The 23823-nt window shown below is 46.5% G+C and overlaps 6 protein-coding genes across 7 annotated transcripts; 4 read left to right on the top strand and 2 right to left on the bottom strand.

The window, feature by feature from the left end:
* The first annotated feature begins 1 nt into the window (after position 1).
* On the top strand, positions 2-998 carry LOC112346117 (transmembrane protein 69-like). The gene has a single exon (XM_024674245.1). It carries the CDS (start codon positions 47-49, stop codon positions 851-853), a length of 807 nt encoding a protein of 268 aa, XP_024530013.1. The 5' UTR covers positions 2-46; the 3' UTR covers positions 854-998.
* Positions 999-2203: 1205 nt separating this feature from the next.
* Positions 2204-3829, bottom strand: LOC9656203 (probable indole-3-pyruvate monooxygenase YUCCA5). The gene is made up of 4 exons (XM_002960983.2): positions 3026-3829; positions 2656-2904; positions 2467-2589; positions 2204-2413 (listed from the first exon to the last, which is right to left on the bottom strand). Exons 1-4 carry the CDS (start codon positions 3827-3829, stop codon positions 2204-2206), a joined length of 1386 nt encoding a protein of 461 aa, XP_002961029.2.
* A 332-nt stretch (positions 3830-4161) lies between these two features.
* Positions 4162-6166, bottom strand: LOC9656204. The gene is made up of 8 exons (XM_002960984.2): positions 5877-6166; positions 5665-5808; positions 5375-5602; positions 5091-5298; positions 4896-5032; positions 4755-4835; positions 4638-4704; positions 4162-4580 (listed from the first exon to the last, which is right to left on the bottom strand). Exons 1-8 carry the CDS (start codon positions 6071-6073, stop codon positions 4209-4211), a joined length of 1434 nt encoding a protein of 477 aa, XP_002961030.1. The 5' UTR covers positions 6074-6166; the 3' UTR covers positions 4162-4208.
* Positions 6167-6229: 63 nt separating this feature from the next.
* On the top strand, positions 6230-8011 carry LOC112346132 (pentatricopeptide repeat-containing protein At4g02750-like). The gene has a single exon (XM_024674339.1). The coding sequence runs from the start codon at positions 6230-6232 to the stop codon at positions 8009-8011; it is 1782 nt and encodes a 593-aa protein (XP_024530107.1).
* Positions 8012-12590: 4579 nt separating this feature from the next.
* On the top strand, positions 12591-13872 carry LOC9632033 (calcium-dependent protein kinase 19). The gene has a single exon (XM_002960347.2). It carries the CDS (start codon positions 12591-12593, stop codon positions 13524-13526), a length of 936 nt encoding a protein of 311 aa, XP_002960393.2. The 3' UTR covers positions 13527-13872.
* Positions 13873-13972: 100 nt separating this feature from the next.
* Positions 13973-15392, top strand: LOC9656205. 2 transcript variants are annotated; one of them, XM_024677981.1, is made up of 4 exons: positions 13973-14934; positions 14981-15140; positions 15196-15273; positions 15327-15392. In XM_024677981.1, the coding sequence occupies exon 1, from the start codon at positions 14105-14107 to the stop codon at positions 14891-14893; it is 789 nt and encodes a 262-aa protein (XP_024533749.1). In that variant the 5' UTR covers positions 13973-14104; the 3' UTR covers positions 14894-14934; positions 14981-15140; positions 15196-15273; positions 15327-15392. The 2 variants fall into 2 exon arrangements, with proteins under 2 accessions (XP_024533749.1, XP_024533744.1); XM_024677976.1 differs by having other exon boundaries at positions 13973-15140.
* The last annotated feature ends 8431 nt before the right edge of the window (positions 15393-23823 follow it).

A 23823-nucleotide genomic window follows, 5' to 3' on the forward strand; every position in this document is an offset into this window, starting at 1 on the left:
GTCTGAGAGAATATGCCTCGATCGTGTTCGTGTTTCTAGGGCAACAATGCGCGCCGGGCATGGAGCGCTCAATCGGCTCCAGCGCTTCCTCCTCAGCCGCGAGCGCTTCTTCCCACATTCCCGATTCCTAGCACCAGCGCCAGCGCTGGAGCCCGGAATCTCGCCCAGGGTTTCGTGCTTCTCCTTCTCCACGGCTTCCAATCCGATAAACTCGCCTCCAGCGCCATCGCAGGAGCAAGGCGGGCGAGAGGAGCCCCCACGGCGGCCGCCATCACCGGCGTCGTGGATCCGCGCCAAACTCACGGACCTGGGCCGTGATCTCAAGCTGGTGCCGCCGCTGGCCAGATCCCTGGGCCTCGCCGGCGCCATCCCCTTCGTCGCGCTCTCGCCCCCGATCGCCTACGTCCTCCCGCTGCCCGAGCTCCTCTCCTCGATCCACGCCGCGGACGCCCAGGCCGCCTATGGAGCGCTCATCCTCTCCTTCCTCGGGGGGCCTCACTGGGGGGTGGCCATGGCCAGCCCCGAGTCGAGCAGCCCCGTGAGCTTCTCGGGTTACACCATCGCCACGGTGAGGTACGTGTGGGGCGTGACGCCGTGCTTGCTGGGATGGTTTGCGATGCTCCTCCCTCGATCGTCGGGGCTGGCGGTGCTGGTTTCTTCCTTCCTCCTGGCGCTCGCGGTGGACTGGGCTATGGCGGCGAGGGGATTGCTGCCCGGGTGGTACTTGCCGCTCCGGATGCTCCTCACTGGGATCGCGGTGATGAGCCTGGGATCGACGCTGCTGCTGCTGCTCGCCAAGGATTTGCCGCGCAGGGTGGAATCCAAGATCGAGGCGGCCAGGAAGGAGCGTTGAATTGGAGGTAGCCTAGCTTGTGTTTCTTATGCCCAAGTTGTCTATAGTCATGTAGTATGCCATATGCCCAAGACTGGCATCTGTGGAAAACCCTGGTTTTTGCAGTGTATCACCGGCATTTTGAGAATGATCTTGCGTTACGTTCTTTTGGATTGACAGAAAGCTTCCTGAAAGTTGGTTTTAGAGTACGTGCAAACGTTGTCATATGCCCATGCAGGGCATCTGGAATGCAATGGGCTTTGTTATCTAGACCAACTGAGACTCGAGTGACCTCACGGACGACTCGACTGTGCGAATCAAACGCCTCTAAAACTTTTTGGGCATCTGTGAAAATGCGTGGACATTGTCGGTTTACCGCCAATGAAGTTTCCGTCTGTGGATCAAACACTTCTGGAGCCGCGAATGAGATTGAGATCGTCAGGTGGAGATGATTGTGTGAAGCCAGGTGCTGGGACAAAGCGCTGGGACCCCAGAGCTCATGATTGTGGAGTGGTCCGTCCGATTAATCCTTGGCCAGGGGCACCGCCAACGTCACCCATCGATCGATACCCTTTGATCATGAAAATGCTCCTGATTGTGCTTCCTTTCGCATCCCCATCACTTTTGGGCTTTTGGACAAGCTTTACATCATGCTAGCCATCTTGTTGCAACCCGAGTGTTCGTGCAGGCTTTCTGTGTGAAAGCTCCAGATTTTTTCTCTTTCTTTCTTTTTTTTTTTTTTTTTCTTCCTTGGTGGCTTTTAAGGATTTCGCGTCCCTAACAATGTGGTCCTTCGGAATTCTAGACATCTCAAGCTCTCAGCCACATATGAACTTAGATAGATATACATGGGAGTAAGGAGATGTACTGCAAAAATCATATCAAGATTGCTGTGGTGTTCGCTCTTGGATGGTGAAGATTGCAAAAGCTCATAAAGAGGAAAGAACAAGTCCGCTGTTAGAATTGTGGTTGTGTTGTGCGTAGGTTTTATAGGTGCGTGAAGAACGTCGGTGGAAAAAAATGCAATTCATGATCCTTGGGATTAGAAAATAAGTGCCCGTGAGTCAAAGATTCTAAAGTTTGCTGGTTAGAAAGAACTATCTTCTCTATATGCAAAGGGGAATCAACATCATCAACTTATATATATTTATCATACAGGCTATGATTTGGTAGTGAAGTGGAGGTTATTTATAAATATTAGCAAAGCAGTTATTTGTCATGACCTCAAAATTATACAAAACTCAACCACAAACGGTCTTGAGTTTATGATTACAAACGTGTGCACATTTAATCATAGCAACTTTTCTTAAATTTATTCCTCGATTTTAATTTATTTCTCAAAAAGAATTTCGTAACAAAAAACTTCTAACGTCATTTCATCATCATCTTAAAATTTACTATACTATTGGTCCTTTTTCTCTCAATAAAACTAAAATCATCATAGATATGATCGGAAATGTGTTTTGCATCTTTTGATACTCCAAAAATGCCTTGTCTTGACATTCCGGCAGCATATAAACCTTTATCACAATTCCAGCCCGATTTTGGAAAGCCATCTCTTGAAAAATAATTCCCGTCATCCTAAATAACCAAAGCATTATTATTCTATTTATTTATTTTGATAAACTAATTACCTTAAACCATGAACACACCATGCTCTTATAACCCGTTGCCAAAATGATGGAATCATATGATTCATAACGACCATCTCCAAAATAAACACCCTCCCTATCAATTTTTTCCATACATGGCATCACCTGGAATAAATTAGAATATCCATTACATCCATTAAAAATAACAAATAAAATTAAAATTAATTTTACCTTTATAGATCCACTCCTAATTTTGCGAAAAGTACCCATATCCAAAATGGGAGTCTTGCTGAATTTTGCCTTGGTTTCGAGTGGCCCAGTGGAGGGACGCAAAATACCATACTTAGTGGTGTTTCCAAGTGCCAAAGTAGCATACATAACCAGCAACTTATCCGTAACACGCAACGGTAGAAGCTTCATTAGCGACATCGCAACTGCAAATGTAGATCTCCCAAACATTTCCCGAGGAAGTATGTGCATCTAAAACCACGACAGGTGATCAAAATCAAGGTAAAGATTTGGAGATTTTTCTCCTAAAGATATGAACAATGCATGCATGCATGGAAAGGACACAGAGAGCGAGAGAGAGAAGAGAGCTTACCGGGCTGCGAACGACGATGGAGGGCTGAGCGCCATGGTTGAGAAGATCCAGCGCAATCTCCATGCCCGAATTGCCACACCCCACCACCAAAACGCGCTGGCCCTTGAAAGGCTTGCCATTGCGGTACTGGCTCGAGTGGAGCACCGTGCCTTGGAAACGATCCAGCCCGGGGCGCAAATCCTCCGGAATCCTCTCCGCGCCGTTCTCCCCGGTGGCCACCACCAGCCATCGGCTCCTAAACTCCTCCCTCACGCCTCTCCTCTTGTCCACGGTCTCCACTCGCCAGAGCGATCGATCGCCGCTCTGCTCGCGAGTGGCCGCCACCACGCAGCGATCGAACAGGGGCTGGATCTCAAAGTGGCGCGCGTAATCGTGGAGGTAGTCGATGAATTGGTTCTTGGTGGGGTACTGCGGGACGTCGCGCGCGAACGAGAGCAGGGGAAGCTCGCAGTACTGCTTGGCGATGTGGAGGTGGAGGCGATCGTAGGTGCGCTGCTGCCACAGCGACGCGATGCAATTGGCCTTGTCCAGGACAATGCTGGGCACGCCGCGATCCTTGAGGCATGCCGCCACCGCCAGCCCCGCCGGCCCGGCCCCGACGATGATGGCTCCCTCGACCCACGAAGAAGAATCGACGATCGATGGCGAATTGGCGCGAGGAGGAGGAGGAGGAGGAGAAGGAGCATGAGGAGATGGGGAGGAGGAGCTGGAGCCGCTCCGCCCGCCAAGATCACTGTCGCTGCTGCTGTCGCTGGTGTCGCTGATCATCCAGGCTTGCTCCATCGCCTCGATTCCCTCAATCATGGTGGAAAGGAGCGTACGAAAAGGCCAAGAGAGCTGAGGAGCAAGAGGAAGGAGAAGAAAGCGAGGAGCTCTCCCTTGCTCCGCTACTATAGCGTTTATACTAGTAGGACAAAGAAAATGGGACAAGCAATGCTTTTAGAAAATGGAAGCCTCTCCCAAGCCTCCCTCCCTTCCTCCTTGGCCTGCTAAGATTATATAAAGCTTAAGAGATATCCACAATCATCGCTAATATAATGGGAGCCTCACATTTCCCAGAGGCCTTCCATTTGGGGACTGGGAGATGTCGCCACTTGGCAAGCAGTGTGTCCTCTCTCTCTCTCTCTCTCTCTCTCTTCCTTCTCACAATAGTTCTTAGATTATTTTGTCTAGAGCATGAGAATCACGCTGCGGAATTGGCTCTCTCATCGTCATCTCCATCTTCTTTAGTTTTCTGTGCGCGATTCCTCTTCTTGTCCACCGAGCGCTGAACAGGATCGTCACTGCGGGGGACGCCAAACACCCAGTCCAGAACGTTGAGGTACTTTGATCGGAAGACGTCGCGCTCCCGCGCGTAGCAGTGCATGATGATCGACGTCGCGAAGCTGAAGAGCACCACGTCGGTGCGCTTTGGGAGGCGGTGGTGGTGTGGCTGGAACGCGGCGGAGCTCGTGATGCACAGGCCCAGGCTCTCCAGCGCGCGGGAGAAGCAGTAGAGGGCGATCTCCATCCTGCGGCTCTTCTTCTCAATCGTTAGTGCCAAGCCGGTCGGGAACTGGACAAAGTGGAATCTGCTTAGAACGAAAAATAAAAAAGCTAGATTTTTTCTTACAGTTCCCAAGGCCAGAGTTGCGGGGTTGCATCCGTTGAGCAGTCGAAACAAAAGACAAGTCCAACCCCTACACAGAGTTTCAAGCATCAATTTCCGAATGAACAGATCCTAGCTTACCAGGCTGATGCACAATACGTTGCGAGGAATAAGCTGGATCTAGCTGTTCCCAATAGCGACTTTGTTAGAATAGTAAAAGGCCTGAAATCACCATGACAAAAGATGATGCTTTGTAGCAACCGAATTGCAAGTGTGTGGTACCTTTTGAGAAGACCCTGTCGATGTACTACGACAGCGGGGCCGAGGTACACCGGCAAGTAGACCATTACCGATCTCACATACGCGTCTCCTATGAATTGCAGAAAATGAATTAGACAAAGCTGATTGGCATGAATCATCTGCATAAAGAATTGACAAATCAAGCTACAAAACAAAGAGTGGTACCACATGACTTACAGTGCAGGGTACTTTCATCGTCGGGTCGAGCTGAATCTCAGTCCCGTTGTCTCGGTAGTGCTCCTGGATTTTCGCTAAGCTCGTCAGTGGCTCCCGGAGCGCCAGCTCCCGAATGCCTCGGACTACTGACATGTCCTTGCCACCGTGCTTGTTTAGGAATGAAACATAAGACGATGGAAGTGTGTCCGGCTTGAGAATCCACGCGGACCTGTCCGGAAGCCAAAACCGGTTTTAGCAAATAGCAAAGCCAGCAAAGAAATCAAAACAAAGACAAAGAACCTTACAAGATCTGTGATGATGACAAGCACATAAGCAGCACATCACCGTGCTTCCAAGAGACGGGACTAAACAGCCACCCAACCTTCTTGCTCTTGACACCGCACCGAGCAGCAAGTACAGCTGCTCGCATGAGAATGTAAAGCGCCATGCTTGTATGACGAGTTTTGGGCCCCGTCAAGAGCAAGGAGGGGCCGGCAATGGCGCCGGCAACAAGCGATCGCCACCTCGCAGACCTGATAGATTGAAGAACTCGCAAAACTAAGTCATAAACTTTGAAAGAGCGGTCCACACATACCTTCCAAATCCTACCAAGGAAGCAACGAGCTCGTCCACGCTTGTGTAGACACCAGCGAAGGCGCCCACAAAGAATCCATACCGCAAAGTCTCCTTCAAGGCATTGCGAACCAAATGCTTGTCAGCGATCCTCCCTCCACTTGATCTAGAAAAGGCCGAAAACAAGAACGCTAAGAAGCGAAATTCGCGTGGCTAGACACGCGCAAGACAGACCTGAGGAGCAAGGACGCCTTCCTGAGCCGCGCCATCACGGCAAAAATCACCAATCCGCCACGCAATCCAGCTCCAATCGCGAATCCCTTGCCAGCGGCCGCAATGCACCGATCCAGCGCTTGCAAGAAGCTGTCCTCGCCGCCGCAGCCGCTGTCCTTGAGGCCGCCAGGCAGAGGCGCCTGGTCCCTGCCCGCCATGGCCAGGAAGCTTGGAATGGAGCCCTAGAATGGACGCTTCTCCTTTCGTCCATGAAAACCACGAAGTTTATTGGGCACCATGACCCAAAATGACCATAGTGCGTCGCCTTCCACACCCTCTTTGTTTTATTCCTAGAACTTCTTTCTAGATGGTGGATGAATCGCACAGATTGTCTGTGCTTGATAGAATCTTCTGCCACTTTCGCTGCCGCTCAAAATGCCCACACACGCGCCGCGCAAACAATCCGCCACGACGACGTTTACGCCCACAACAAGCTCATCCAGATGTACGGACGGTGTGGGAGCGTACGGGACGCGCTCGCCGTGTTCCACGCGATGCCCCGTATCGACATTTACTCGTGGGTTTTGCTCCTCAATACATATGCCCACAACGGGCATCTTGGAGCTGCGAAGTTGGTGTTTGATTCTATGCAATACCAAAACCTTGTGTCATTCAATGCTATACTGGCAGCGTATTCCCAGATTGGTCTAACCTCACAGGTGCAAGCTTTCTATGATCAAATGCCAGAAAGGAATCTGGTCTCTTGGAACACTATGCTTGCAGCATATGCCCAAAGCGGGCATCTTGTTTTGGCGACTGATTTGTTTCTCGCGATGGAGGAGAGGAACATTGTTTCGTGGACGGCGCTTCTTTCGGCGTACGTGCAGTGCAAGGATCTTATTCAGGCCGCCCATGTGTACCATTCCATGCCCGAGTGGAACCTTGTGTCGTGGAACACGATGCTTGCCGGGCATTGCCAGCTCGGGGATCTCGGCTGCGCGAAAGGGTTGTTTGATTCCATGCCGGAACGAGATTCCGTGTCGTGCACGACCATTCTGGCGGCGTACTCGCTGGTGGGAGCTTTCGGTGGCGCCAGGGAGGTGTTTGAGTCGATGCCGGTGGGCATGAGGGACCTCGTCGCGCACAATGCGATGCTGGATGCCTACGCCAGGAGCGGGGATTTGTGCCGTGCGGAGGCTTTTTTTGATCAGATGAAGGACGTGAGCTCTGTTTCATGCACGATCATGCTCTGCGCGTATGCCCAGAACGGTCATTACAAACTCGCGAAGGAGGTGTTCGAAAGCCTCCGAGAAAAGGATCTCTTCTCAAACACAGCAATGATCTTTGCTCTTGCTGAAAATTCCAACCTTGAAGAGGCAAAGTTTTTGTTTGACACAATGCCTGAGCACGACGAGATCTCGTGGATGACGCTCCTTGCAGCATATGCCCAAAACGGGCACACCGCATTTGCAACAAATCTCCTTAAAGCTCATCAACTTTCTAGCCCAGGCTGCTGGAATGCAGTCTTATCCGGGCATGCAAGTTACGGCCATACGTCGGAAGCAAAGCCATTCTTCGATAACTTCCCGCAAAAAGACCTTGTCTCGTGGAACTCTATCGTTTGTGCATATGCCTTCTCTGGACATGTTGCAAAGGCCTTGAAACTCTTTCAAGAGATGCCCGAGCAGGACTTGGTGTCCTGGAACTTGATCCTTGCAGCTTACGCACACAACGGAAAGCCACTCCAAGCAACGAAGGCTTTCCACCAGATGGAGCTCCTGTACACTCCAGACGAGGTGTCCCTGACAAGCATCCTCCGAGCGAGCAGCCACGCGGGCGATGTCCGAAAGGGGCGACGAGTGTTCTTGTCCCTGACCACGGATTTCGGGCTGGGGAATCTCACCAAGCAGCACTACTGCTGCATGATCGAGCTCCTGGGACGCGCAGGATACGTGAGAGATGCGTGGGATCTCATCTCGGCAATGCCTTACGAGCCGGATGCTTTCGACTGGGTGTGCCTGCTTGCCGCTTGTCGTGGTCACCGAGATGTTGGACGCGGAGTGCGGGTGGCTGCGCGCCTCTTCGAGCTGGATCGTAGGAATTCGAGGGTTTATGTCATGCTAGCCAATTTGTACAGTGTCTTCTATCTAAAATAACCTCGTCTGGAGGTAGTAGGCGACGGTGCAAGGTGTTTAAAAGTCGATCGCTGTTGCGGTGAGCTAAAACACCATCTTTCTCTAAACAAAAAGTCCGAGTTTTTTTCAGAAAACACTGAAAAAGGTACACATTTAGAATAGAACTTTTTACTAAAGGTTAAAAAAATTAGGGTCTCGAGAACCATTTTAGGGTTTAAGATGTCGAAGGCTATGCTCAAGGCTCTCAAGCAGGAGAAAGCCAACCAGGACACCAAGCGTTACTGGTACGCTCGCAACAGATGCTACGACAGATCCGCGGACGACGAGAGGCGCGAGCTCTCTCTGGCGCTCTCGTCCGTGCCCAAGGTAGAGTGGTCCTACTTCGACGTGAAACTCCGGCAACATCAGGAAGAGGATGATCGATTCTGTCCGCTGCTGGATGGCCGATCATGGACACCATCCGGCCGGGCCTTGATCCTCCTCTTGGAAGACACCCTGACGAGCAGTGTCGAGCTCCCGGATGGCTGCATTCTCGTGTCGAAACGACCGGGCCTGGATGATTTCCTGCGAGACATGGCCAAGCAGTACGAGCTCGTCCTGTGCACTGCGCTCCAGCCGGATCACGCACGGCGAGTTGTCAAGCAGGCACTGCAGTGCGAGCTCTCTTCTGGATGGTTCCAGCTCCAGAACCATGGGACGATCCAAGTAAGCGACTCGCTTGCTAGACTGTGTAGTGGTGCTACCTTCCAGGCGCTGGCTGTGACAGCAACGAGCTCTACAACCGCTGGCGACTCAGATCACGTCATTGTGGTGCCGAAGTATCTCCCGGACGCCCGGCATAGCGACGATGGTCGACTCAAGCTCCTTGCTCAGGTGCTGCTCGACTTGGCCAAGCTTTCGAGCGACGACTGGCTATGGGGGTTGAGGCACCTCAAGGTGCAAGGTGTCTTCCGGAGCATCCGCAACGGCGAGCAGCAACAGAGATACAATCTCAATCTCGGGCTGGGAAGCAGCATGAGCACGGCGAGCCACAACCTGGCCTTGCGAGTCGCGCTTGGCAAACCCATCACTCCACTCCCCGCGGGTGATGGAGCGTATCTCCCCCCGGCCCCGGACTCTGGGAGGCCGACGCTGGTGCTAGATCTGGACGAGACGCTGGTGAGCAGCTACCGGGTATCGTCGAGTGAGGACGCCACACTGCACAGGGTGGCCAAGCGCCCGGGGGTGGAGGAGTTCCTGGCGAGCATGGCGAACAAGTGTGAGGTGGTGTTGTGGACGGCGTCGTGGCAGGCTTACGCGGATGCGGTGGTGGACGAGGTGCTGGATCCCGCAGGGAGTGGCATCTTCTCGCACCGGCTGTACGCGCAGCACCTGGTGAGCGACTCCAAGGATCTGAGTAAGCTGGGGCGGAGGCTGGAGAGAGTGATCGCCGTGGACGATTCGGAGTGGCGTTACCCGGCATCGATGAGGCAGAACCTTCTCGTGGTTCCAGCTTACATGGGTGGTCACGGCCAGGAGGACGAGGAGCACCACCTCCAGAGAGTTGCAGCATTGATCACGCGTCTTGTTTCCTCGGGTGCAATCGACTTGAGGCCGTCTCTTGGTAGAAAATGGTAGTATATTATAATTTAATACTCTATGCCAAGGGGCAAAAGAAGTCCTTTATGCCTTTAAGTTCTATCATCAAGAATATAAAAGTATCTTGTTTCTGTTGCAGTTCGAAACAGTGTTAGATTGTCTTATGAACGAAATAGGTGAGGAGAAAGCTATTGTCAGCCATGTTAAGAGCAAGCCTTAGAGAAAAGACTGTTGTTGTAAGACTCCCTCTCAAATCAAAACTTGTATCCATAAAAACAAAGGTAGATTTTGCCTCACCTTTATCTTGCTTTGTTGCCATAACAATAAAGAATAAAGTACATAAAAGAGACTATAGAAAAATGACAACTATGAAATGAAAGCAAAAATGGGAGCAAAAAATAAACACTAGAGAATGAGAGACAAGACCAAAAGGGATGTTACTTTAAGTGATTTTTTTTTAATGTGTGATAAAGAATGTGTTAGTTTACATGTAAAGAGAGGCTTGATCATTTGATTTTTAAGGCATAATAATATGGCTAATCTAAATTGTATAATGTTTTGAATTCTATGTTCATTGTGTTCTTGCAAGACAATAATAATGGTATTGGCAATTGAAGGGAAGGGCACAATAGCTGGAGGAGAGAGCAATTGGAGGCACTGGCTGCTGTTGGAATTGGAGGCATTGGTTGAAGGGTTTGTGAAGTCAGAAGTGCTGGTTGAAGAGTTGCGGTAGCAGTGGAGCTGGAGGCATTGGCTGGAAGCTAGAGCTAGAGGTGTCCCTGGGCAAGGACAAGGTTTCCATCGGCAGCTGGAGGAGATGATGTGGCTGGGTGGTGGCATGAGGACAACTCTCAATGCTTAGGTGAGTTTATGAGATCTCATTTTTCTGTAGAGAGTGTAAGTTTGCTTGCTATCTTGTTTTGCTGGTAAAACAAATGGCAAGGAAATTTCATTCATGTGGTGTGTGTTGTTGAAATCATTTAGCAAGCTTTTGATTTGAGATGGAATTATTTTGGATTTTAACAGACTTTGTTGAATACATTTCTTCCGAGATGCTACACTGTAAAACCGTGCAAGTGGTTGTTTTAAGTCTTAAGTGGATGGCCATGGGAAAAGCTTTATCAGGTTCTAGAAGGGAGTGATTGGAGGGGTATATTTTACACACACAACATTAGACACATTCCAGAAAATGGTATGGGTGTACTCCCTCTTGATGAAGCTGGTTAGGGGTGTGGAGGGCCATATCAATGCTGTTTAAAGCAGGTCTTTGAGCTGGACAAGAAAATGTTAGAAAGGTACTCCGTGTTATAGCATAAATGGTGATACATGCATATTAAAGTGGTCATACTCCATCACCCACCTGATACTTTGATGGCACATTGATTGTGAGTTCATTTTTATGTTTTAATGGGCTTTTGTATGAATCCCTTTTTTTCTGCAGGCCATTATAAGCTCGAGCCTTGGAAAATCTATGCCATGCATCAGCTTTATATAGTCTCATATTGCATAGCAAATAGGAAGTCATTTTCAATATACATACACATATATAGTACCACTCTAGAAATATGAGAGGTATGTGCTCAAAAAAGTTTAATAGCATTGAAGCCAATTTGAGCACAACCTAGCACGGGTTGGAACCTTTATATAATACGTTCCTGCAATTGGGTCTACCATTCTGGCCTTCCCACCAGCTGGCAAACGCTCAGAATGAGTTGTTAGGTCAGCTCGTATCACAAAATTCATGTACTAAGATCATTCTATTGTTGAAGGATGAACTCCCAACTGAATTTTACTTATTAGAGGTATGTCTGTGCAACTTTGAATTTTTTCTCGTGGTAGCATCTCAAAACAGTCTTATAGCCTTGAAGTAGATCTGAACAAACCCTTGAGGAGTACAAGGTGCTACTCAACCTTACCATAGAGTGTGACATTGTGGATGTCCAACAAAAGCCCATGCCCTTGTTGTGCTTCACTGGCAAGACATAGACAATATATGCAAGATTGCTTCCATGTCAAACTCCTTCACAAAGATTTCCATGGAGCCACTCAATCACAGCATACCAGCCATATTCAACCACGACCATGGATCCAGGTTCTCATCAATCATCTGTGCTTGTGAATTCTAGTTGAACCAAAGTTCAATGTTGCAATTGTAGTTCTTTGGTCTCTTTGGTCACCTCTTGTGGTTCCTTGCTCGAATGCGAAGGGCCAGATATATTTCTCCTCCCTATTCATGTATGCTTTGAAGAAAACATTCATGAATCTCAATTTGGATATTATGCTCTTTTATAAGATTGTTTTTAATTACTTTCCTCTTGTATAATCTTTGATTACAAAGAAAAAGTGTTAGGTGTGATTTCAAGCTCAATTTCACTCCTATGACCAGTCTTTAAGGCATTAATGAAAATTCTATTTTAACTTTGTATTTTTCATGAAGCTCTCCAAACTGATTACATACAAAAAATTGGACCCAATTTAACAAAGTCACAAAACTTGTGAATTGCCACATGCTTTCTGCTTAGGGTGCTAAAAAATTTATCAATTGTGTCTTGGATCATGGAAGTCATTTGATCCAAATGGGAGTAAGTGATATGCCTGTAAGTCTGTCAAGTACTTTTTCTTCGGCGTTACGTGAATGGTTTTGTCTCAAGGTGGTAGCAGCGAATCAACTTGGAGGGATCCGCACATGGGACGCAGTGGCAGGGTAAAAGAAAAATGATGAGAAACTGAAATGCAGTCCTTGTGGATTCACAGGTACACATCCTCGGCAGCTGCATTCGAGGATCTGGTTGGGTCACTGATGAAAGGAAGGTTTGCCGATTTTGTGGTGTTGTCCAAGTCTCCCTTTCCACAGGGCAGTTTTTCGTCGAGTGGTAAGGCGTTCCTTTCTTAAGCGTTGTGCTATTTGAGAAAATACAGTGCATCGTCGCCGTCGATCAAACACCACCGCAGCCATGTAGTTAAATTCGGTAGAAAAAGCTAGGGTTTGTTTCTAACAAAGCTTGTCAAAGAGAGAAGAGTGATGGCGGTGGTAAGTGAGTTTAGGGAGGAAGATTGCAAAGAGCTTCTCAGCATTCATATGTTGGGGCAGCGAGGTTTCGAGAAAGGTAGGACGCTGGGGTGTGGCGGCCAGGGGCATGTATTCGTGCTCCACAATCTGGACGGTCACAAGTCATATGCAGCCAAGGCATTTCGATCAGGGAGCGACGCTGAGAGAGAAGTTGGGATCATGGCCAAGCTCCGGGGCTGCCCTGGAGTTGTCTCCTTCAAAGATTTCATCAAGGAGAGAGATGGAGGACAGTGTTTTGGGAGTATTATTATGGAACTATGTGGATCTAGTCTTGCTGATCGCTTGCGCGTTTCCGGGCAGATGAGCGAAGAAGAAGCAGCTCAGATTATCAAGCAGCTGGCAGAGACCCTCAAGGAGATGCATTCGAGAGGCATAGTTCACCGGGATCTCAAGCCGGGCAACATCCTTTTCAAGCTAGACGCGCGCGACAAAGTGGTGATTAGTGACTTTGGTATTGCCACAGACGACCCTGAGGAGATGTCGCAGTACTGTGGCACGGCAAAGTACATGGCACCCGAGGTGGCAGAGAACAAGGATGGGAGCTTCTACACAGCAGCTATCGACGTGTGGGGACTTGGAGCGATTTTATACGAGATGCTGGGAAAGGGAGGATATCAGCCGAGTGAAGCATTTGATCGTGTGCGACAGGGGGCATCCCCGGTTGGTCCTTTCTCGTTTGTAGCGGAGGATCTCCTTGAGAAGATGCTGGCTGTGGATCCGAAACAAAGGCTGACAGTCGATCAGGTTCTACAACACCCATGGATTGTCAAGCTTTGCAGAAGCAGCAGCAGTAAGATCTACAGGACGTGGAGGAGGCCCTGTGGTGCGAAAAGGAGTGCTCCTGGCCTCGACAAGGACTTGGTCGTGAAGAAAGTTCGAGCGGCTTAAAAGTGGCAGCAGTCAGTCCGGTAAGCACACTTGCCATTTCCTATTTCTCCTATTCGCAGTTACTAACTTCATTTGCTTGGGTTCGTTTTTGTATCCTCCGGACATCATCGACATCTCTCGTGTCTCTGTGTGGAAATACGTTTTTGGTGGCTGCCGAGAACAATCATGGAACAAAAACGAGATCCAAGCAAATGCCGAGATAGATGCAAACGTGTTACACACGAAGCTATGCCGCTCTTCTTTAAGAAACAAGGGAAGTCTTCCCTCAAGAAAGAATTAAAAAAGTCCATCCATATATAAATCGAGAATGGCTATTGATCACTGCTAATCTAACAATTTCTTGAAATCATTGTGGAACTTCATATCTTGAGATCAGTCGGGAAGGAAGAGTCCGCTTGATCCATGCTTTTGCATACGACTGGCAGGACACCACATCGCGCTGGGGAATTCGATCGACGGCTGCTCTCGCGAGGAAGCTGGTAGGCCGTGCATGACACGAAGACGTGCTTGCTCGATTGTCCGCGAACGCTTGGATCATCACAAGGCCGGCAGCTTGCGCTTTCTCCAAACGCCCGCTCATGTCCGGGATACCACGAATCAAACACCTTCTTGACCAACGCATCATGGGCGCATCCATCGATGATCGTGTTCCAGGAGACGAAGTTCCTGGCCGGCATCCGGAAGAACATCGCCTGCACTACCTGGAGATTCCCATTCTGGGCATATGCAGTGATCATCACGTTCCAGGTGACGGGATCTCCCTCCCGCATCGCCCAGAACATCGCTCTGGAGTCCTCTTCCTTGCCATCCTTCGCCAGCGCCAGGAGGATTGCAGTGGATTTGAGGAAAGTCCAGCGCGGAAGGAGATCAAAGACACGCCTTGCGTGCTCAAGATCCCCGATCTTAACAAATGCGCCGATGAGGCAACTCCACGCCACGGAATCTCTGCCGCCGGGGATGCGATCGAAGAGATTGTTGGCGTCCCAGGGCCTGCCGTTGTGCGCGTAGACGGTGAGCATCGTGATCCAGGAGAACCTGCTCTTGCTGTGATCGTCCATGCCGTCCAAGATCTCCCGCGCCTCGCCGACGCTGCCGCATTCGCCATACATGTAGAGCAGCGCATTGCAGAGGAAGATGTCGGTGGAGAGGCCATGGCTCCAGATCTGGGCGTGCACGGGTGCAAGAACGCACTAGCTGGACGAATTCTTGGTCCTCAATCGAGCTCTTGCGATCAATCGGCAGGACAGGCGCTGGCATTGCCGCATTCTTCATTTTTAACGTTTGGCTATGGAGGAAAATTGACGCCCACCGTCGAGGGAGAAAGTAAGCCTTCTGGCAGGTTTCTCCAGGGATTGTGCGAGCATTAGAGCGATGGAATCCAGCCACTGGCGGTGTCGAGCATCTTAAGGTGAGGATTTTCGTGTTCTAGAGCAGGGATTAGACCTCTTCTCAAGGAAATCGTAGGAGAACCTCTAGTGTAAGCAATGGTGAGCAGCAATCAAACTCAACGGGCTGTGGCTCGCCCGTTAACTCGATCCAGCCGTTGGCAGCGGTCGGATTGAGTCAGGTTCTGATGGCTCTACGTTCTTCAGTGATATTAGAAGCCATGAATAAGTTTGTATTTTTTCTTTGATTTCTTCTCTTTTGTTCTTAACTTGTTCTTCCTTAGGTGGCGTTGCCTTTGAGAGAATATCTAGACATTGTTTTGTCACCTGGAGAGCACAACGATCACTTTTATCTGGCACAGGTTATGATTTACTCTTGTTGTTCGTGTTGCTGATATTAAAGATTTCACTGCAGGTTCCTATACGCGTGAAAGGCTCAACCGAGAAACCTCAGCTCGCTTCTCTGGAATCCGAAATCTCCATGGTATCATATTTTCACACCTGGCAAGTTTCTTGAGGACTGTCCACTTCGGGCTGGTAGTCAACGTCCAGAGAGGTGACCGAATGATGCTCAAGCAAAAGCTTTTGGACCATGTTGAGGGACTTATCCAGCAGCGGGAGATTGACAAAGGGAAAGACTTCTCGAGCTTGAAGTTTCTCTTCAGCCTTCAGTACTTTGGAGATGAGGCTGCTCCAATCAAGCTGCAGGGCAAGAAGATGAATGAAGTAATGGTCTAAACTTTTTTAACATGAACTTCTTTCCAGGACTTCTAACAAACTCTCAAGAGGATACCCTTGGCCACGATCAAATGGAAAGTTCCAAGGGATGCATTAAATTCTCATATATGTAATTATGTTTAGCTAGTTTTCTTCCTTTAACTAGTAGATTTCTCAAACATGAAAAGGAGATTAGCTCAATGTTTGGAATTGCAATCAAACAATCATGTGTTTGTGGGAATTAATCAAGGTATATTACACAATTTAGAACTTGTGAAGTCTAAGTGTACAGCTATAATGCCGTATACTAATATTAGCATAGTGAGATTTTGGTTAATTTTAATTTGGACCACTTGGTGTTATATATAAACTAAGGTTTTTGGGTTAATTGATATACACATTTTCTATATTCCCTTTCCATATTCACACTCACATTATTGGAGATAAGGGGCACTTTTGATTGTCTCTGAGGAGTGTTTGAATTTAGAATTTTGGTTTAAATTTAGTTTTTGCATTGTTTAACTTTTTCCATTTCCTTTCTTTTATTATTATTATTTTAGAATTTTGGTTTAAATTTAACTTTTGCATTGTCTAGATCTTTCTTTCCTTCTAGCTTTTTTCAATTTTTTTTCTTTTACTCTTTCTTTTTCATTCATCTTCATGACAGAGTAGCAATCTCCTCCTCATTTAACTTTGGAGTAAAAGTTGGTGCAATTGTTTGATGTTATGTGATTGCAATTGAACAACCAAACTTAATTGATAGCGACATTCATGGCACATAGTACAACTCCTCTTGCTCTTGGTGTTAATCCTCGTGTTTGGCTTGAGTTCTTTCGTGGGAATCTTAGGGATGATGTGTACCACTAGTTCAATCACTTCATGGTGATTGCCACATATCATTCTTGGGATGATGTTCGACATTTGTGTGAGTTTCCCATGTGTCTCCAAGGGACACCACTACAGTGGTACACTAGCCATTCATAAGGATTAGAGTATTCTTTTGGACATCTTGAAATACATATTCAAATATGCCAACGATTGTGATAGTGCCTTCTAATAATTGCATCATCTTTGTCAAGGGCCATTTTAGTCAGTGATGGAATTTGGTATTTATTTCTGAAGCTTTTTGCTTCATGTGGAGCCAAATATATCGGAGCAAATCAAGCTAGGAATGTTGTGGCCAACACATTGTCAAGATCTTGTAGAACTTATATATGCACTTGTTTCAGCCACCCTTGACGATGCTTTTTGCTTGGCACAACATTATGAGATATCACTTTTTCCACTTCTCGTTACGCATCCTTCAACTCCCCTTCATGTGGGAGATGGTCCTATTCTAATGGAGGTTGATGCTATTGTTGTTTGAGTTCAAGGACAAGGGCGAGGACATGGTTATGGTTGTGATATTCTCTACTAGGCATATGATAAAGTTGGCCACATTTATCAGTATTGTCGGCATTTTTCAGATTGGCAGCCTCCATTTCCTAGGTGAAGACCTTGGTGTCAACAATGTCCTATTGGTACTATTGTAATAAAAGGTTTGGACATCGAGATGCCTCAAGGAAACGAAGAGTTGTGCAAGTAACAGAGGGATCTTACGTGAATAAGTCAGTGACCCCTTCATTTTTCTTTTGGGAGTATTATCAAGGAGTTCATTTAACATTAGTTCATCAAGTGTTTTCTTTCTAAGCTTGTTTTTATAATAAGAGGTCTCCTATTATTCTCTCCGTGTTGGTTGATATAGATTTGAGTTTATCTTCTATTGCTCGATCTATTGCCACACATTGCTGTCTATATTTGCATCATGCGGCAGAGCTAGTTTTTATTCTTTATGGTAATGGCCATACACATATATGTGCACGAGATGAGGTGAACTTAATTGTGCGTATGGGCGATCTTAAGCTTGAGTTGTAGTTATTGCGGATGGTGTTGAGTCAAGCTTTTAACCTCATCTTTTGTATGGATTAATTGCAGCACAATCATACCAAGTGTGACTTTGAGGCTTTTTCTTCTAATCTCATACTTCCTTATATTTCATCCATTCCTCTCACTTCCATACTTCTTCGTCCTTTTGCTTCTACTTCTGCTTTTATTACTTTTGTCTCCCCATTACTTCTTTTTCTATTTCTGTCTTGTTTCACACTTCCCTTCTCCAATCCCTTTGATGGTATTTGTGTTGCAGTAGTTGACTAGCTTATGAAAGAGTATGTTGATCTTTTTAAATTTGACCTATTGTCTGGGGCTAAGATTGCCATGTCATTCGATTTCAATTGGGGATGCTCGTCCAATCAAGGTTTATGTTTGTTGTTGGTCACCCAAAGAGATGAAGATTTTGCATGCAAATGTCAAGGAAATGTTGGAAAAGGGTGTTCTTTGAAAGTTGTGGAGTTTTTGGGTATGTGAACCTCATTTTGTAATGAATCCTGATGGGAATATTTATTTTTACATTGATTATCGCTTGTTAAATGAAGTGATGATCCTGAATGTGTACTCTTTTCCTCACACTATTGATCTCTTGGATTATTTAGGGAGAAGTCATTAGTTCACCAAGTTAGATCTTGCTATTAGGTACTGGCAAGTACCAATGGTTGAAGAAGATATTCTTAAAACTGCTTTTCGTATACTATTTTATTTGTATAAATTTTTGGTGATGCCGTTTGGTTTGAACAATGCTCTAGCAACATTCTAGTGGATGATGGATGAGGCTCTTTGCAATATGCTGAAGGTGACTACTGACTTCATTAATGATGTCTTGATCTACTCAAAGGGGATGTGGGAGGAATATATCCGTGATTTCTGTAAAGTGTTAGATTAGCTATGGGAAGTTGGTTTAAAGCTAAAATAGTCGAAGTGCATGTTTGGGTCCAAGGACACAATTTATCTAGGGTACCATATTTCTCGTGAGGGTTTGCAAGTTGATCATGACAAACTTGTGGTTATTCTAAAGTTCCTTACTTCGAAGTGTGAATGATATGCAACGCTTCTTGGGCAAGATGGAGTATTTTGGTTGTTTTGTGAATCATCTTTCTAATTGCACTACATCATTGCGAGTGTTGCTGAAGTCATCAATATCATCTTTCATCTAGTCGGCGGATTATGAGTAGGTGTTCATAGATCTCAAAAGGTTATTAATGATTTTGGCTTATCTTAACCTTTCTTTTTGCTTGTAAATGCTTCTAATATTGGTCTTGGAAGTGTATTGATGCAAGAGAGCCCGAGTGTGCCTAATCAATGCCATCCCATTGCATATATAAGCCATACATTACAACAAGTAGAGGCGAATTACTCCATGTCAAAGGAGTGTTTAATAGTAGTATGGGGTTTCAAGAAATTTCATGCATATCTACATAGTTTTCTAACGTTATTGAAAGGTGATTATGCTGTTGTTACCTCATTATTGAAGCGAAAGAACTTGGTTGGTCATACTGTTTAGTGGGCTTTGAACCTTTAGATATATAATTTTACAGATGCCCTTTCTCAAGCTCCTCTTCCTTCTTCATTCTCTTTTCATGTTTTTGATAAGCCTGTTATTCCAGCATCTATGGATTTTTTAGACGAGGATTTTTTACTATCGGTAGTTGCTGTACTTGATGTTCAGTGTCCACAAGGTGTAGAGCAAGATTTCTCTTGATGAAGTTTGCAAGGCTCAAAAGATTGAGTCATAGATTTGAAAGCTTTGAAATGGGTTTGAAAATCCTGCATCACTTACTGATAACTTGCCAACTTTAAAAAGCTTTGACCCAAGCCTTGCTAAACAATGCTTTTTTCTAGTGCCACAAAAATAAAAGAAGAAAAAAGGAAGAAGACAAGGATGAGATTTTGCGTATTGAAGATAGCATTCCAGCATTTACATTTTCAATATTGCCTTGAAGATAGCCTTTTTTATTTAGTGGGGATGGATCCTAATGATCATTTACAACTAGTGGTGCTTTCAATCTTTATTCCACAGTTTCTTCATGCTTATCATTATTCTCTTATTTTAGGTGGGCATAAGGGATATTGTCATGTGACTGAGAATTGTATAGGTCTTTTTATTAGCTGAAGATGCAACGTGATGTTATTTAATATGTGTGTAGTTGCATTTGGTGCCAATCTCATAATACTCCCCCTCGTGTTGCAAAAGGACGGGTGGAGTCAATTGTAATTTCCCATCCGTTTGAGTTGGTAGTGTTTGATCTTATGGGACTTTTTCCACAATCGACTGTTAACAATGAGTATGTTATTGTTACTTTTGACTACTTAACTCCCTAGATGGAAGTTAGTGCTCTTGCTAGCACCTCTATAATTGCTATAGGATACTTCCTCCTCAATTGAGTGGTGTTCCAACATTCTTGTCTAAAGCAGATTCTTTTAAATAATAGTGTAAGCAACCAAAGAAAACAACTCTAGAAATAATTCATTGGGGTTCAAATATAGAAAAAAAGGGCCCATGAACAAGAGTGCACCCTTTTTTATAATTGGTTAAGGGTTTTGGGATACTTGGGATTAAGTTTGAATAATACTAGGTTGGGTGACTTCTCGAGAAGCTCAAACTCAAAAGGTTATATTTGGTATCAAAGAAGTCTCAGTCTGACTTTATTGGTTGGTTAGGGGAATCACACCATATGTTGATTGACATCTGGCAGGTCCAGTTTACTTTGGCTATGCTTAACCCAAGGGGTAAAGTGTCAAGAGAGCGGGGCTCTCAGAAGAGCTGCGGGTCTTAACTTCCATTCACGAAGGTGTGAAATTGCAGGGAAGTGTGATGGAATGTAAGCAACCAAAGAGAATGACTTGAGAGACGATCCATTGAGGTTCAAATATAGAAGGAAAGGGCCTATGAACAAGAGTGCACCCCCTTTTTCTAATCAGTTAAGGGTCTTGGGATACTTAGGGTTAATTGTCCTTAGGTTTGAATAATATTGGGTTGAGTGACTTTTTGGGAAGTCCAAATTCAAGAGGTTATAAAAATTTCCCATATTTATGGCTGAGGTATTTCACGTTTGAACATCGTGGTTAAAGATATGCCATACTTTCACAAGTGCTTATTATCCACAATCATATGGTTTGGTGGAATGGCTTATTCAGACCTTCAAAGGGTTGATTGCAAAATACGTGAATTTTCAGCATTCAGATTGGGATGGTTATTTACTATCTCTTCGGTATGTATATGTTACAAGGGTGTAGAGTTCTATTGGTACTTCACCATATAAACTCTTATATGGTCCTGATCTAATACTGCCAACGGAGTTGGATTTGCCTTTGTGATTGCCATAGGCTGCCGATGCTAGGTCATGGGATTAGTATTTGACGAACATTCTTCCACTCATTTGAGTAGAGTCTATTGAACACATAAGCCACATATAAATGGGACAATAACGGCACTATAACTCCTATTATCATCCATCTACAGAGTATAAACTGAATGACTTAGTGTTAGTGCATTTTCCCCATTTCATGATACATGATTTGTCTAAGAGGCTCCTTGCTCTATGGAAAGGTCTATATTACATGGTGCAAAAAGTTAGACCACAAGTTTATGAGGTTAATCCTCCAGAAATTGTGCATGTGCAGCGGCTAAAATGCTTTGTATATCTTCCATCATTCCAAGAGGAGGGATGATGTGAGGTCCAAGTGTACAATTATGATGCCGATGGAATTTTGGTAGCCATTAGATTGGTTTCAATCTAGACCACTTGCTACTATATATAAGCTAGACTTTGGGCTAATTGATATGCACATTTTCTGTATTCCCTTTCCATATTCCATGCACTTATAAACCCTTATTTCTATTTCTTTTGAGATATTTAATTGTCAGGTGAAGCCATGAAATGGGAAAGGAAGGTGATCATCAAGGACCTACACCATCTCAAGGACTACTCAGTTTGGGACTTGTCATAATTGGCTTGTGCCTCGTTTAGGAGTATTAAGAGCTCAAGTCCTACTTGAAGTAGCTGCATCCCCTCTGCCCATGCTGTGCTAATTTTGATTACTTCAACAATCATCATGTGATCCATCTCTATTACAAGTGTTGTGGCTACAAACATTGCAAATTCACATTATAAGCGACTAATTTTTCCATTCTACTTTAGCCACTTAACCACATTTTCGACCACTTGGAGGAATCTTACTCACAACCTCCATAAGTCCTATTTCGGACTTGGGCTTGCTACCCCCGAGAATGGCATCCCCGCCACTCAACCTGTGCACTTGGTCCAAGTGCTCCACGTGTCTGATCCCATGACCGACACTCAAAAGTACCATCGACATAGCAGCCTGTTATGCTAAGGCTATACCTAATCACCTTTGCCGCACTAGTGGTCCAATACCACTTGCATCACAATCCTACCTCTCCAAGACTGGGCCAACCATCCATGAGTGGTCACTATAGATCCACTCCTTAGCATCCTTTGGATGCCCACCGAAAAGGAGAATAGCCTTCCCAATATTCCTCTTTCAATCCCAACCAAGTCCCATCCTACCCATGGCCGTGTTCACCAACACTGCCATTGGGTCAAGGCCCACAGGCCCGACCACTAAGTCCCAATGCCCTCTGGGACTTCCTTACCATGTGACTATGTCCTTAGTCACTATGCCAGAGGTCTGCTCTTCTTCCTTTCCACAGTCTAGGACTTTGGGGCAATATTTCGGAACACCATGGCCTTACGCGAGCCACCTGGGTACTCTCTCTGCCTTCTACCCTTAGGTGCTCTAGCCATGGGCTTAGAGTGAGGTTCTGTTGAGCTATGCCTAGTATCCAAGTAAGTAGTGCCACCCACAGTTGGACTGAGAGCATCGGCCAGTCGATCTCCTGGGGGAACTAGAGTCGGCTCCTGAACACTTCACTAAGCTACCCCGCTTGTCGGTTTATGTTCACTCTAGTCTTGGACTTCCCAGTGGGCAGCTCCTCACCCAAAACTGGGTACAGCCTTCCTGGGCCAAACTAGCCTTTCCTAGCCAAACTGGCTCCACTGTAGTCCTCCCCCTTACTATACTTTTGGAGCTCACCAAACCCCCTAGGGTCTGGGAGACGAATGCTTTGGGCTTTCACCCTCTCAGACTCGGACTGGGGCTCAAGCTCAGTCTCGGACTTGGACTCGGACTCGGGCTCAGGCTCAGCTTGGCCTTGGCCTCAGTCTTGGTCTCGGTCTCGGTCCCGGTCTCGGCCTCGATCTCGGTCCCGGTCTCGGCCTCGGTCTCGGTCCCAGTCTCGGTCTCAGTTCCAGTCTCGGTCCCGGTCTCGGTCTTGACCTCGGACTCCATCTCGGGTCCTTCTCGGACTCCATCTCGGACTCCATCTCGGGTCCATCTCGGACTCCATCTCAGTCCATCTTGGACTCCATCTCCGACTCCGTCTCGGTCCATCTCGGGTCCATCTCGGACTCCATCTGGGACTCCATCTTGGACTCCATCTGGGACTCCATCTCGGACTCCGTCTCAGTCCATCTCGGGTCCATCTTGGACTCCATCTCAAACTCCATCTCGGACTCCATCTTAGTCCATCTTGGACTCCGTCTCGATCCATCTCGGGTCCATCTTGGACTCCATCTCGGGCACTCCCACATATCATGTGTTCGTCCTTTTGGGTCCCTTTTTTAGAGCCTTGTTTATTGCTCGCTTCGTGCTCATTCCTCGAGCACTTTGTTGGGAGTTCCACTCCAGCTCTCGACCTATCAAGTTAGAGCTTTTAGTCCAAACGTGTTACGCTCGTTTGGCTTTTGCTTCAGCCACTACCACGTGGCACCCTTCCGGCTCCACTTTGGGGCCTAAGGATTTTGTGTCTCACAACTCCACCACCCATACATGAAGTTCGATGTCCTCATTGAATGGTAAACCCTTTTTTAAAGTAACACCTGCAGGTATTACCATTTCCATCCTTGGCACCCAACCAATATTTGTCTATGGTTTGACCCCAAAAGCTCACCATGCTTTGTCCATCCTCTAAGGAGCATAGTCTCTCCAACATAGAGACTCACTCGACCACCTGGGGTGGTTTGCTCCCTTTTATTAGTTCAGTTCTCGCTAAACACGTTAGAGACACCCTTTCTAACTCAATTCCACTACTCATTTTCGAGTAGTCTTAAATTCCATTGACATAACCTTTGCACTTTGGAACTTTTAATTTTGTCTTCTCAAAGTCAATTTCCTAGGTGTCTCTGACACCTTACGTTGCACATGGTGCAACTCCACTTCCCTATCCTATGAAGTTCTTTATT

Source organism: Selaginella moellendorffii, unplaced genomic scaffold (genome assembly GCF_000143415.4).
Source record: "Selaginella moellendorffii unplaced genomic scaffold, v1.0 SELMOscaffold_0, whole genome shotgun sequence".
In the NCBI taxonomy this organism is placed as follows: domain Eukaryota; kingdom Viridiplantae; phylum Streptophyta; class Lycopodiopsida; order Selaginellales; family Selaginellaceae; genus Selaginella; species Selaginella moellendorffii.

Bases quoted from the DNA above. Each gene is read 5' to 3' on its own strand.
- LOC9632033 (XM_002960347.2), top strand. From the start codon at position 12,591: ATGGCGGTGGTAAGTGAGTTTAGGGAGGAAGATTGCAAAGAGCTTCTC.
- LOC9656204 (XM_002960984.2), bottom strand. From the start codon at position 6,073: ATGGCGGGCAGGGACCAGGCGCCTCTGCCTGGCGGCCTCAAGGACAGC. The intron at 5,809-5,876 runs GTCTGTCTTGCG...GGCCTTTTCTAG, and splicing joins AAGGCGTCCTTGCTCCTCAG to ATCAAGTGGAGGGAGGATCG. The intron at 4,705-4,754 runs GTAAGCTAGGAT...AACTCTGTGTAG, and splicing joins ACGTATTGTGCATCAGCCTG to GGGTTGGACTTGTCTTTTGT.
- LOC9656205 (XM_024677976.1), top strand. From the start codon at position 14,105: ATGTCCGGGATACCACGAATCAAACACCTTCTTGACCAACGCATCATG.
- LOC112346132 (XM_024674339.1), top strand. From the start codon at position 6,230: ATGAATCGCACAGATTGTCTGTGCTTGATAGAATCTTCTGCCACTTTC.
- LOC9656203 (XM_002960983.2), bottom strand. From the start codon at position 3,829: ATGATTGAGGGAATCGAGGCGATGGAGCAAGCCTGGATGATCAGCGAC. The intron at 2,905-3,025 runs GTAAGCTCTCTT...TCGTGGTTTTAG, and splicing joins CCATCGTCGTTCGCAGCCCG to ATGCACATACTTCCTCGGGA. The intron at 2,590-2,655 runs GTAAAATTAATT...AATTTATTCCAG, and splicing joins TTAGGAGTGGATCTATAAAG to GTGATGCCATGTATGGAAAA.
- LOC112346117 (XM_024674245.1), top strand. From the start codon at position 47: ATGCGCGCCGGGCATGGAGCGCTCAATCGGCTCCAGCGCTTCCTCCTC.